Source organism: Trachinotus anak, unplaced genomic scaffold (assembly GCF_046630095.1).
Source record: "Trachinotus anak isolate AG129_WGS33_773 ecotype Australia unplaced genomic scaffold, CSIRO_AGI_Tana_v1 ptg000009l, whole genome shotgun sequence".
NCBI classification, from domain to species: Eukaryota; Metazoa; Chordata; class Actinopteri; order Carangiformes; family Carangidae; genus Trachinotus; species Trachinotus anak.
Genome location: NW_027273860.1, coordinates 7596689 through 7611185, shown reverse-complemented (window position 1 = coordinate 7611185; position 14497 = coordinate 7596689). Strand labels below are relative to the sequence as shown.

The 14497-nt window shown below is 41.6% G+C and overlaps 1 protein-coding gene across 1 annotated transcript in view; it reads right to left on the bottom strand.

The window, feature by feature from the left end:
- Positions 1-92: 92 nt before the first annotated feature.
- Positions 93-14497, bottom strand: part of LOC139625196 (collectin-12-like) — a 32793-nt gene continuing 18388 nt past the window's right edge. The window contains exons 3-10 of the mRNA XM_071484952.1: positions 9143-9265; positions 4618-4704; positions 3475-4518; positions 2575-3066; positions 2199-2335; positions 1933-2042; positions 1112-1260; positions 93-968 (exon numbers count right to left, since the gene is read on the bottom strand). Of these exons, the coding sequence (XP_071341053.1) occupies positions 949-968; positions 1112-1260; positions 1933-2042; positions 2199-2335; positions 2575-3066; positions 3475-4518; positions 4618-4704; positions 9143-9265 (2162 nt within the window). The 3' untranslated portion in view covers positions 93-948. The remainder of the gene's footprint in view (positions 969-1111; positions 1261-1932; positions 2043-2198; positions 2336-2574; positions 3067-3474; positions 4519-4617; positions 4705-9142; positions 9266-14497) is intronic.

The following is a 14497-nucleotide window of genomic DNA, read 5'->3' as shown; positions in this document are numbered from 1 at the left end:
TACACTGAAATTTAAATATCCTCCATCTCATATGAGACCTGTTTATCTGCATTTGTGTTTAAAATGTATAAATAAGCCAACAAACAATCATCTCTTGGGTTTTACATATTTATTTTTGAGTGTTTCCTTCATCTTTCATAGTGTTTAAAATCAAGTGTTATTTTTTTTAAACAGGAAATACCTGAGTGCAGAAAATGGTACATTTTCTATTTGTAGGTAGGATCCACAGATTCTTATATATAAACATAGATATTATTAGAAAGTAAAAATAGATCTCATAATCACAAAATACTGTATCATACACATTGTATTAAATGTAAACTTGCAGTTTTGAACCAAAACTCAAGCTGAATGTGGCATTTTTTTCCTGTATTTATGTGTAAGTATTTCATTTATTCTTACGCATATAAATGAAAATGCTATATAGACATTCATGAGGTTAGATAACAGGTCCTCAAAGATAGCATATCAGCAACATGTTTTTTGTGCATCATTTTGCACCTTTTATTCTCATTTTAATACAATTACATGTTATGAAAAGCACTAAAGTAAGTCCATTTGGCCTCAGAATTTATGTTGTCCTATAAAAGTTGCATAATGATATATACATTCAGATATTCAGTTGCACATGGAATACAGTTTTATAAAATGTATTTCAAATAACCATTATATCAATGGATGATTTGCTAGTTATAAAAATAAAAAACAGATTGTCCTCCTTTGGTTGCCCTGCTGTATTGCACTTGCTGGTAAAGTCGGACTGGCTTCACTTTGGAGGAGAAAGGCGTCTCTTCAGCATTGGAGAGACGTTTGCTGCTGCAGCCCTGGGCTCATTTCAAATTTGTCCCTTTGCTCTCTCCGTATGGACTCTCCATGTGCCGTGTCAGTGGACCGGTCCCACATGGGTGAAGTCTAGCTGCTCACTGCAAGCTCGCTTTCAAGACACCGCTACGATCCAAGTGATCTTGCTGCAGGAAAAGATACAGAGTGACATTAGGATATCTCTGAGGAAAATATCCCTATGATATTTGTTGAGCAGGCAGAAAACAGTGGCATTTGGAAAGGCCAAAAGAAGAAAAAAACATGCAGAACAAGACAGAAATGGACATACAGGCCTCCATCTCCTTCTCACAGATGTAGCTTATGAGATCTTCACAGAAGAAATCGTTCCATAACCCTTCATGGATGAGACCCGCGCAGTCTTCTCCTTTCATTTCATGCCCATGGCCCCAGTTGTCCGGCTGACCAGGCTTCCACTTCCTGCAGGCAAACAACAGGGGGCGATCATACATCAGATTTACATGATCTGATCTAAGGCTCTGGTGGAAAACCACAGCGGTGGGACAGAGAATAAACCTCAGAAATACAAGTTGGATCACCTGATAGAAATTTCCACCACTGACTATTCCTTCATCTGCAATAGTTAGACACAGGTCATTGAGGTTAAAAAGGCTTCTGTCCCAATGCTGTGCTCAGATTCTATTTAATACTGGTTTCATGTATTTCATAATTTTCCTTTATATATAGTGTTTTAAGCTTTAATTCAATGCTTTAAAGTCTTAATGTTGAATTTTTTGCTTTCGTTGTCCAGTGGACACAAAGAAAGTGAACTGCTCTCACTGGGTGTCCTTGTATAAATGAAGGTTGAACGAATTACAAAGAATTTGTTTTGTTTGAGGAGGCAGCAGAAATCAAGACGTGGAGTTTTAAATGCAAGTTAATGCAATCATAAAGTACCAGAAAGTTGAGATTTTCATAAGAATTTGAATGTTTATTTGGTGTAATTTCATGTAACTGAAAACCTACAGCTTAATGGTACTCTATGCTCCTTGCTTGTTATTGTTGGAAAGCAAGATTTTGTTCTGAAACAAAATATCCATCCCAAGAACAGAAAATCTTCCCTATGAAAGAAGTTTTTGCTTTAATACTGACGTGAAAGCAGGTTCAGTCCCATCCAGCCAGCGCCACACGTTCTCCTCTTCCCTGTCGGTCAGGCCCATCCAGAAGTAGCCCTTTCCAAATATCTGCTTCTTCAGCCATCTCTGAGGTCACATGAGGACAGAGAAAGCAATGAGTCATTCACCAGGAAGTTGCCTCACTTGTTACAGAGCCATGACACACTTCACTTTCAGTAAACAGGTCAACTAAGGGGATTTGGTTAGTTGTTAAGGGATAAAAATGCAAACATAATTAGTCACCTGTTCCTCCATATCACTGATGATCAGCAAAGAAGCCGCCTTTGATTCACACGTTGCTTTTGCATCATCGAAACTGTGCAGGTCTTTGGAGAAAAAGTAGCAATTGTCTCTGTAATTTACCCACTCGACAGGGCATCCTGCAAAACAATGAGCAATTTTTATCAAATAAATCAGAATGTATTGCATTATTGTAAGTGGTGCTAGACCCAAGGTTTATTTGCTTTATTGCTCAGAGTCAGATTAGAAGATAAATAAAAGTCCCTAACCCTAACTCGCTTGTATGTAGGTTTTTTTTTGCCTGACTTGCTGTTTCCCCCTTATTGTATCAAATTATATGAAAATTTTATGTTAAAACTGAATATAGGACTAGACATACCGGGGGCCCATAGCATAGACGCTACTGCCTCATCCTGCAGAGGGCCCAAAGGAATTACTGGACCCTGGAATGGGATTCCTGGTTGTCCTGGTGGTCCTGCTGGCCCCGGAGGCCCCACTGGTCCTGGTAGTCCCCTGGGCCCCTGCTCCCCAGCTGGTCCCACTGAGCCTCTGATACCTGGTGGACCCTGTGCCCCCTGAGGGCCGGGCTGTCCGTCTCTTCCGGGCAAACCGGCAGTACCTGGCTCTCCTTTAGTTCCAGGAGGTCCGGCCCTGCCACCTGACCCTCGGGAGCCCTTGGACCCTGGGCTGCCAGGTACGCCTGGTAGACCCTTTAAGCCTGGCAGACCTGGTGGTCCTGGAATACCCTGCTCTCCTCTAGGTCCTCGTATCCCTGGAGCACCCTTTTCCCCTTTCTCTCCCTTTTGGCCAAGCTGACCAGATGGTCCCTGAGGTCCTTTGTCTCCTCTTGGCCCTCTGGGACCAGGGGGTCCTGAAACATAAAGCAAACTAGTTTAACAAACTTTGAAGTTTTTTTTAAGGATAGTGCCACATTTTGGAAAAAAAAAAAATCACATTTCAGCTTTCTTCTGAGTTAGATGAGAAGATTGACACCACTCTTGAAGCTACAGCCAACAGCTGATTAGTTGAATAGTCTAATCCCAGCCCCAGTGCCAAACTACAACTTCAGATTTGTTACCTTTTCACAAAGGTAATGTTAGCTAGCTCTTTCCACCAGTTTCCAGCCACTGTGCTGACCTAAGCTAACTGGCTGCCAGCTCCAGCTTCATATCTACTGTACCAGCCGTGAGTGGTGTTTATCTTCTCACCTAACTCTTAGCAAGTAAGCAAAGAACTGTCAAAATGTCAAACACACACAACAAAGCCATAAATCCCTCACCCTGTAAAATAGTGAAGTTGGTTATTAGTTGTGAGTGCTTGGTGTCCACCAGTTTCATCTCCTCCATGACGATAGAGAGGCTGGTGACCTCCTTGTCCAGACGTGCTGCCAAATCCTCCTGCTGGGACCTCAGGCTGGCTGCATCTGTCCTCACATCTGTCACGCTGCTGTTGAGGTTTAATAAGAAGTCTGAGTGACGACCGACTGTCTCGGAACAAGTGCGTAACTCGTTCAGGTTAAGGTTGATGGCACCCAGGAGCTGAGTTGTGAAGCTGATGTTGCCAGTCACACGATCCATACTTTGCTCTGACTCATCCAGCCGTACCTCCAACCGGTCAAACTTGGTGGACGTGAAGTTGCCGAAGTCCCTCTGCTGATCCATAATCTCCCTCAAGGTCTGGTCGTGAGCATCAGCCAGGCTGCTGGTGTTCTGGAGCTGGTTGGCCATAAAAGTGAGCTGTGAGCCCACATCCTCAAGGCTGTCGTTGTTGGCCTTTGCTAGAGCTGAAGCATTACTAGCCAAGACTTGCAAGTTTTCTACTTTACTTCGAAGCCACTCAGTATCAGAGCGCGTCTGTCGGGTCGTCTGCTCGAGGCTCTGAAAGTCAATGCGCATTTTCTGGATGGCCTGGCTGGTGTCATCCACTGAGCGCTGCAGAGCAGCAATGAGACCCCTCTGCTGGGCCTGGGTGAGGTTTAGGCTGCTGATGCTGATCAGCGCCTGGTTCTGGAGTTTCACCTGCTGCTGGAGGTCTCTCTGCAGCCTGGCTGTGTCATCCTGCAGACCCTCAATGATGCTGCCGTAAGACTGCAGGGTGCCATTTACAGAGCGCAAGGTGGCTGTGTTGGTATTCAGCAGTCCCTGGATGGAGCCCTGGCTGCTCTGAATGTCTGAGCCAATGCTGTGCAGCTGACTCAGCTCAACTTGATCGCTGCGGATGCGTTCCTCCACCGCAGACAGTTGCCTCTGAAGAGTCCTGATGTTGTTCTTAAAAGTCTGGATCTCTGTGGTCGTATTCTCTGACTTCTCCCCTGTTTGATCATCTGAAGATGGAGATTTGTACAATAAATTACAAATGTTTTTTATCTGCTCACTGTAGCTTTTACTTCAATATGAACCCAGATACTGTACATGAAACTTACCTAGCTTTTTCAAATCGGTCTCAACAGCTATTATCTTTCCTCCATAGTTTGCGATACCTTCAGACACACTGTCAACTCTTTGCACCACTGGGACAAAACAGGACAGGTAGGACAAAGGTTATTGTCAGTCTCATTACAGGCTCCTTTAACAACAGACCAGAATTGCCTGCAACCACAGACATCACTTATAAAAAGGATCAGAGAGGAAACCTATGAGATGTGTCTACATATCTTGTAGGCATGTAGTAATGGTGGAATTGATTAACATAATCTCTTTGGTTAGTCCAGTTCTAGTGTGACAGAGGTAAAAAGATATTGAAAAAAGAGGAATGTGGACTTGTAGTGCAGTTAAATTCAGGGTGAGAGACAGAAAAGGTAGGCATTGAAAAAAAGACGAGGGGGGGAGGGTGGAAGAAACTTTGATTCAGCAAAGATGGAGTGGGTCGGTCAATGACAGAGACCGAGGTTGGAGATGCATGGGGAGACACTGCTTAGGGCCTTAGGGGACAGGAAGTGACCTAGGGGGTGTCTTCAGTAAACAGGCAGATCAAAGACAGCCCAGAGGAGACAGACGCTGTGGCAGGGAGACTCTTTACGCCCCCACAGGCGACACCAGCGTTCATTTCCTCTGGAATGTGTCTGGGATTCCAGGGAATCAGCCCACTTCTACCACCAGCCTCGCCAGGGGGACACATCCTTTGACTGGGAACTGCATGGGCTCCTCTGCTGGGACGCTGCATCCCAGCTGTGCATTAAGACAGCAGCTCAGTCACAAGGCTACCACCTCCCCCTTAAGGTAACCATCTCTTGGCTATAGCAATCAATATATCAATATATCAATCTTCTCATCTGCTTCTTGGCTAGAAAGCAAGTGAAACTGTTACTTTAAATCTTTAAGACTTCACCAGCAAAAGACAATTTTTTGTCTCCAAACTGCTAATACAGAAAATCTTTTGCTGTTATGGAAAAATTACCTCTGGAGTAATTGACAGTGAAATGTTTGGGAAACTTCAAATTGGAAAATGAATGTTTAACCAAAATGGTCAAAACTGTTTTTTATTTCCTTTCATCACCCTCTTCGAAGTCCTAGAAACCCACCCAAAGGCATCTCATGGAACAAATAAACAGATTTAAAACCATATGTACCTATGAAAATATCCTCGAATTTCCACATTTTTAGTTATGAGAGAAAATGGTCAGTTGGACAGGAAATATTCCACACAGAAAACTAAATGGGGCATATTTCCAGACACAGGATGTGCAGTCGCAACTGCAGAGCACAAAAAACACTTTCAGTCCACAGGTTACACCGATGGCACATTGTTTCTTTCACCGACACTTACACAAACTGTCCTGGATACTGAAACTAACACAAGCAGAATTGCATCATCCTGTAGCAAAATTAACCATAAAACACATACAAAGAATCTGAGATTGTAACAAGGCTGCAGAGGGAAGAGTTACTTTGGCAGAGACATTATGGGTTCAAATGCTGTAAAAATGAGCTGTTTTGTACCCAGTATGAACTCTTTCCAGCTCTTGTGTGGGTGGTTCTTGAAACTGTGTGTTGACTCCGTCCGGGATGTCTCGTAAAATCCAATTTCCTTATATGCATAAAGTCAGAAATAGTAAAAATAGTTATGGAGTGAGTGAGCTGTAAACTCAGTGTTTTGATTATTTGAGAATACGTGGATCCACAGGGCAAGCATCTCAAAACTCAATGTACAGCTTCTACCACACAAATAGTAGTGTTGGAAAGATGAGGATAAACATTGTATGCCTACATAGTGGCTACAGCTCCAGCATCTGATTACTGGTGGTTGCCTGCAGGCGTTACTCAGGGCTAGAAAACATCCCCAAACCCCTCTGCACATTTTCAGGTATTTTACTGATGCTAAAGCAAATGCAAAATTAACTGTTATTTAACTTAATTAACATCACAAAAGTTTCAGCTTCTAATAGCAAAAACTTTAGAGCACACGTATTTATTGATAGTAAACCCAAGGTATGTGTCTCATTTTATTTGAGAGAGATCGATGAGAGAAACTGGTAGAGCCTGGAGGTGACATCAGGACATTATGAGAGGATAATGGCATAATGAATCCGTTGCTAAAGTCAGATTTCATCACTAGATGGCCTGGCAGAATGTGAGCTGTAAACAACAAATATGTCTCCCAGCGAAGTAAGGTTTCTGAGTGCATTGAATTGAGCAAGGGTGCATTTAATTGCTCACGAATGCTACTTTTCATTTGTACGAGAAAGTCACGGATTTTCAGTTTATGGCATCAAACTTAATTAAACATTAGCTCCCTCTGACAGATATGAAAATAGCTACAAGGGTCATTCACTTTCCTCTTTGCCACATTACTGAACTCTGCAGGATGCTTTGCTTCAATGGCACTGTGCCTGTTTAAAATGAATTAGTCTTTGAAAATAAAGAGACATTCAGACAGGGGGTTAAAATGCGCAGGTTATGTCCTGTTCCAGTAACTTTTCTTATAGTCTTTGAGGAAATTAATGGGATTTAAATCCTCAAGAGCCCAGAGAATGACCTCATATTGTCTTTGGTCATGTCAATCAAGACAAAAGGCTGTGGAGAGAAGACAGAGGTCACTGAACCCCTGCCAAACTTCTCGGGTTAACTTGCATCAAAACAAAAGAGACACATAGAGGATGTTTCTCTGGGTCAGTGATGGAGGACAGAGAGGAGCACACATGTTAAGTGCATAGAGGACTCTGGGTCTCACTACATAACCATCTGGAGCTGGGAGTGTGTTTAGGCTGAGCTGCGGTTCCCTTGACAGAGCAGCGCTTCAGTGCCAGTAAAAACCCAATTTCAGTGGGTTCTGCTGGAGTTGCATGGAGTTCACTCACTGCTCATCTGGGATCAATTAGGCCTGCATGAAAACATGCAGCATGGAACAAGAAGGACTGAGGGAGCTCAGAGAGCGAGGGGACATCATTGTTAATGTACTCAAGACACACAGATAACCCCTGAACATGTTAACTTCATGTCATTTTCACAAACTGAAAAGACATGGGGGACAAAAAGCAGTCGCATATGGGAATGTTTAGCACAATTATGGCAGGAACATTCAGAGTTCAATTCTCTGAAAGACAACCTGGAAAAAATGCAAGAAAGCCAACCAGGAAGTTCAGCTCCACAAAGCCTGAAGACCTTCCCCGGTTGGTGTGAGCTTTGGGGGTGTTGGTAAAATAAACTGAAACAAGTTTGTGTGGTGGAGACAGAGGGGGAAAGCACAGGGAGAGGGGAAAGATAGACCAATGAGGTTGAAACTTGAAGGCTCTGTTGAACCATATTACAAAGAAACATATTTTCTCACAGTGGTACATGTAGATAGGTTTAGATCATTTCATTTCTGCCTTCTTCTCCAACATAAAGAAGGTGAACACAATTTAATTTGTGGTGCTCACAGTACAAACTTGAGAGCAACACATCTTTCCAAAATCTGTGCCTCGGTTACTATGAACGGTTTTCATTGGACCAACTTTCTACAGAAGAAACTGTCCCTATAAAAACTAAAGACAGTGAGGCCATGAGTCATGGGAAAAGAAATACTGCTGAGGAATCCTTTAAATGTAATTCCCCAAAGCTCTGTATGCTTTCATTCATCTCAATTGTACTGGGCAAAAGCAGAAATCTCAGAAACGAATCTATCAAAACCTGAACAACATGTTAAAGGACATTTTGGCTAATATGTTTCTTTGCTCTCTTGCCAAGATTAATATGAGAAGACTGATACCACTCTCATGTCTGTAGGGTAAATACAAAGCTATACAGATTGGAAACAGAACTACCCTAGTGCTGTCCAAAGGAAACATGTTGAAGTGTCAATTAGTTTGCTTTACAGTAGAGACACAGGTAGGGTTTTTTTTAACCTTTGGATAGACTGTTTCCCCCCTGGTTCCAGCCTTTGTGCTAAGCTACATTAAGTTAACCGGCTGCTGGCTGCTATCAATCTTATCTAATTCTTGGTAAGAAAGCAAAGAAGTGTAGTTTGAATGATGTAAAACTATTCCTTAGTAAGAAAATGTATGTTTTGGGGTGAACTGTATCTACCAGTGACTCCTGAGAGGAAGACTGCAGACTTTTTTCTAGTAGGTGTGGTAGCTCTCTCTTCATATTTTCCATTACTGATCTATAGTCAGTACATAATGACAAAGAAATGTCACCAAAGCACAGTGATATCATGCTTCATGGGCACGCAAAAGGACAAAGAGCTGCGTCCCCCAAACAAACACAGGAGGTCTCACTGTACTCATAAACTGATCAAACAGCAGAGCTTTTATTTCTTAGCAGCATGAAGAGAAACCAAATATCTGGTAATTGTTGGGATGCCCCCCTTCTCTAAGCACTCTGACTGAATCATTCAAGTATGTCTTTAAAAAGACATACTGCAACATCGTGGTGTTGTTTAGAAATGTTTGATTGTACCAATCGGGTCAGAGACAGAAGAGTAGAGTGTAGTTTAGTGAGAGAGCTCAGAGGAGAGCTACTTCATACCTTTATATCCAAGTACAGCAACAGCGATGGTGAGGAGAGTACACAGCACATAGAGCAGAGCTATGGAGGTCTTCAGCGCCCATTCATTCTTACACTTAGTGCACTGGGTGCCCTCCTGGATCCCTGTGTAAAAACAATGAAGAATACCACATGATTCAATACATTATTAATTTTTATGAAGAAGAAAGGTCTAAAAAGGACATGCGGACCACTAGGGACTCTCCACGTCCAGGACCCCCACATCTGGACAAACAGCTCTGGAGTCTACATTAAAGAGTGCAGCAGTTCCCTCAGGGCCCAGGTGGTGAAGGGGCAGGGGACACAAAAACAATCCCCCCCACTGACTTGTTTACACTCAGTGACATGCTTATTTTCCTGAACTCAGTCTTCACTCAACAAACTGCCTCTTTTTCAATTGCTGTCTCTCTCATGTGCACAAATACTCCTTCCAAGTGAGTGTTGTACAAGTAGAACTCAAAGTCAGTTGTGTGTAATGGACTTCTGTGCCACCTAAAAAGCTGCATCTTTGTAAATCTGCACTTCTAAGTTTTATTCTTGCATCACCAGACAGTGGAGTCAAACTGGAAGGCCTCGGCTAGAGGGGACACTTGTGGAATATATCTTTCCAAGGATATCTTTCATGACAGATGAGTGGCAAGATCCACAGTGCTGACAGTAACACAGCTGTGTTTAATTCTCAGTTCAGGAAGAGTGTGTCTGTGTGTGCAGGACTGGGGGTTTTGGTTTTCATGCACCTGGAGTCAAACTCACTTCACATGCTTTAAAATAAAAAGGAACAGGTCTTATTTAACATGAACTCAAAGAGTTCAGTACATGGCTGTCACATATCCAGATGAACAGGAACACCATGCACCAGAAAACCAGTCTGTTATCATCATATACAAACCTGTAAAGTGCAGGAACCATTTAGTGCCAAATATTTCACCACACATCCAGTTCAAGTGTATTTTAAATGATGAGGTAATTCTTAAATAAATTAAAAATGCATTGCTGATTGGCTGGTGCGGGTCTCACTGGGAGTTTACAAGCCAAAGTTAACAACTTGACTCGTTCTTATGGGTGTGAAGGGATTGTTAATCATCACTAAGTGTTAGACCTCAGTTAAACACTGAATCCAGCTGGAAGGGAGGTCTCCTCAGCACCCAGCCAACCTGAGAGAACATGAGATTTACCGTAAGGAGCACAGGCAAGTTCTGCAAAGACAAAAAAAAAAAAAAAAAAAATGGGGGTTTGAGTAAACTGCTTCCATGGTTTTGATTCTTTGCCAACTCAAATGACACCACTGCCTCGCAGGCCAAATAACAGACCTACTTTATTTCATCTGTGTTCCCAAAAATGATGGTGTTCCAAAAAATGACTCATTAAACTCAGAGACTCACAGTTTCAAGCATGACATCTTTAGAACACCAAGACTGAAGAAGTGACAGATATTAGCTTATTACAAATACATTGGTATAATGGGGTCCAAAAGTGTGAGACTACTTTCCCATTCTCAGAATTTTGGACCCCACCATATGTTTTCCAAAAAGTAGCAAGAAATTGCAGTACAGAAATGCCAAACTAGCTTTAAGGTAATTTAGAAACAGCACCACCATTGCTATGTCAGCTCTGACCTTGATCTTCACATCTTTAAACCTTCAATTTATTTTAAAGCTGTTGGTTTATATGGAGAACGTGTTAGCAGATACAGAGCAACACTAGCATCCATTTGGAGTTTTTTTTAAGGCAAGATGGCAAATGTCCAGTCACCTTCATCTCTTTTTTTTGCCTTCCACCAACTCCTGAGGAAAATATGTGACTCTATAGCAACTAAATGCTTTATTGTTTTCACCAGCTAGTTGCTAACTTTGTCATTTTGTCGTTTAGTTCTGGGCCAACTCATTTTAATAGAGATTTTTCGCATTAAAAAAGCTATTTGTCAGTTTTGCTATTGCTACATAGCCAGAGTTAGCATTAACAGCTGTTTATTAACAGTCCTGGTAAAAGCTTCTGTTATCGTTGCATTTACAAGACAAGAGGTTATCATCAGATTACACATAATAATTTGACCAATTCTTAATATCAAAATATTGATTATAGCAGCTTTGAACTGAATGTTAAAAAATGTTCACATCCACAGTTCCAACTCTTTGTCAACACAGATGACGCCACTGCCTCCTTTTTCTGCCTAAAGCTGCACTGAAAAATCTGTAAATATTTCTTATCTTGAACATGTGTTCCCAAGAATGGCAATGTAGAAGTCCATACCTTTAATCAAACTGTTTGAAGGCATGTCATCTTTACATAAACCAAATCAGCTTTTCGTGACTTTGGTTGATTTCTTGCCAAAGTGTTCACATCTTCAAAGGAAAACAGGTCATTATGTGGCAGGAAAAGTTTGAATAGAAGTGGAGACAGAGAAACTGGAAAGGCAAGGTACGAGTCAACGAAAGAGTGAAAATCGTGGAAATGTTGCAGTGTTGCTGTAGTTGTTTTCTGCTTGAATAACTGTACCACACACTTGAGTGACATCAGCTGTTAAGAGCCCCAAAACATGGCTGATGCTCATGTCCAAATCACGTAAAGAGCCTCTATAGGCTCCTTAAAATGTATTAACAAGCATTCATGCCTGAGAGACATTTGTCTTTAAAAACACAGCTCCAGCTCTGGGTGTGGAGCAAGTTACTAAGCACACAGTGGTTACCACAGCTGTGTTTAAGACATCAGGAGTTACCAAAGTCTTCCCTCACCACTGGTTTAACTGCAAGCAGAGAACTGCACTCTGGGAATACAGCCACGACAAATGATTGCATTGAATCATTCATAATTGCTGACATGTTTGAAGTGTCAGCTTGTGCATGCTTCCATAATAAAGCAAGCATATCAGTTCATCAGTTCGCAGTAATCATAGTGCTGCTGCCCAAATTTGCTGTTCCAATCCAAACATACTGACAGTGTTTACAAATCTTCTGCGCTGAAATGATACCAAAACACTTTGTAAGGGTATAAATGATTACACAGGCAAAAGGCTTTTCCATTTCACTGCACACTTGAGTGATGATCTTCAGATTCTCGGGGGATAAGTGGAGAATTTTGGGTTGGCTGTCAAATATGGAGGACACCTGGCATAACAAAAAACACATGGCTGACAACACAACAACAAAAAGGAGAGATTTCAGTTTCGCTGCTCCTCTATGAGCACAGAGAGATGGACATCAGATGGAGCAGCTGTAATCCTTTCATCCCCCGAGTGTCGACACACCAGTGGGCTGTCTAAGGCTCTATCAGGGGTCACGACCTGCTTGCTGTTCATTTCCCAGTGGGTCACTTCCTGGATGTGTAGGGCAAATAAGGAAAAAAGACAAATTCTGGGCTGAACTGCTGAGTGAAGCTCTAGGATAATGCTGGTGTATTTTTTATTTTTATTTGTGTGAATCATCTGTTTTTCCTCTTTTACACTGTTCCTTGTGTTTTTTTTTAAATATACAACTACATCATCAGCGTAGCTGAAGATATCAGGGCCTGTTTTCCGTCTTTCAAGAAGTTGTTTTTTAACTTTCACAGATTATATTTCCACTGTCTTGAGCTGAGTGTGGGGAGTGAGTTACTGTCAGAAGCTAGATTATGCTCAGGCCTGCATATCAACTTTTAAGTTGTAGCCTGACTAGTACTGGATTTTTGAAGCTGAGGCTGATATTGAAGTTTCAAAAAATGAGATTAAGATGAAAAATACAATATAAATAAATAATGGAATCAGAGACTGCTTGATCAAAAACAGACCAACCATTTGATGCCAGCTTTCAGTACTTGAAAGTGTAGCAAACATTTTAGTGTGAACCTAAAAAGTGTTAAGGTTCTCACTTAGGATTCTTAGTGTCTGGGTTGAAATGTCACTGTCCAGGTTCTAACTATCATTTCAACAGTATTTAAATGATGACACTTCAATGTGTAATATTTGAATTGTGCATTTAAGTGTTAGCGTTGAAATCCTGTTAAACCACTTTTCAACCAAATTTAGTTTCATTTATTTTTAACCTAGATGCTTTTCTAAGGTCTTTTAACCTGCAAATTACCAAAACCACACTTACCGGGGTGTGGCTTTGTAAACTATATCGTCATGTCTTCCTACTCATGCTGCTTTTGTTAGCAGGAGGAGAAAGTTATTTCAGGCTAGATGTGACACAGTTTTGGTTTCAAAACAAATAAATGCTAACAACCTGAAGCCAATATAGTATGGCTTACATATACAGCAGACAAATAGTATCTAATAGGTTTTGATCCCAAATTAAAATACAATTGGAAAACCAGACCTAATCATTAAATAACACAGAGACACCTGGGATGTGATATGGCTCCACGTTCTACAGCAACCGGCTGTTGAAATGACAAATGGCCAGATGGATATAAGACAGTCAGGAGGAACGTCTTTCACACATTCTCAGATATCTGTCACACTAATAGAACCCAGATGCATGAATTCTAACACATGGATAAAATAACTTGAGGTTTATAGCACATGAAGTTTGGCTACATGTGGAGTAATAAGTTCAGGCCTGATGATACAGTGAAAAAAAAGCTTCTGTGGGGGGACAGATTTCTCAATAAATATTAAAATAAGGAAAATGAGAACTTTAAGCAGACTGTGGAAAAACATACGTGATCACCGACCTCCTTGTTCACAATTTAACATCAGAGAGACTCAGTTTCCTTGAGTTTGGCTGCCTGACATTAAAATCGGACACTGATTCGTCATCTTTCCCCTTCGCCTCCACAGTCAGACGCAGTTGGATCTTACTGACCACAACCACAAAAACAACCATCCTCCAGGATGCTCAGACCACAGGCTGACAACAACACTTTTACTGCTCATGGCAAAACAAAAACGATGCTCCGAATACAAAGGGCCTTTCCAAAACAAGAACACACCAGTGGGTTTGGATCCCCTTTGTTATTGTGTACTTTGGCTCGACAAAGACACCCATTGTTCCTGCAAAATCTATGTTGAAATTATATCCGGACAGTGTCCATCTTGGTGATAATAAAGTGTCTCCAAGCCTGTGTATTTCATCAGCCTCGTTACATGAAACAAAGGATTACCCAAACATCATCTTTTTCATCTCGACATGGCCATTAATCTGCCCCCGAAATGCCAAACTAATGTCCAGGAGGCCACAGTTAAGCATAACAGATACATGGGCCTTGCTCATTAAAAGGTAATGTTTATTTACTGTAAATAGCAGAAGGGACGCTATAGTAACGGATGAGAACACAAAGCTGTGAGCTGAGGTCACACAAGCTGTGATTTGGATCCCTGCCTTGCCTCACACACACACACACACACACACACACACACAC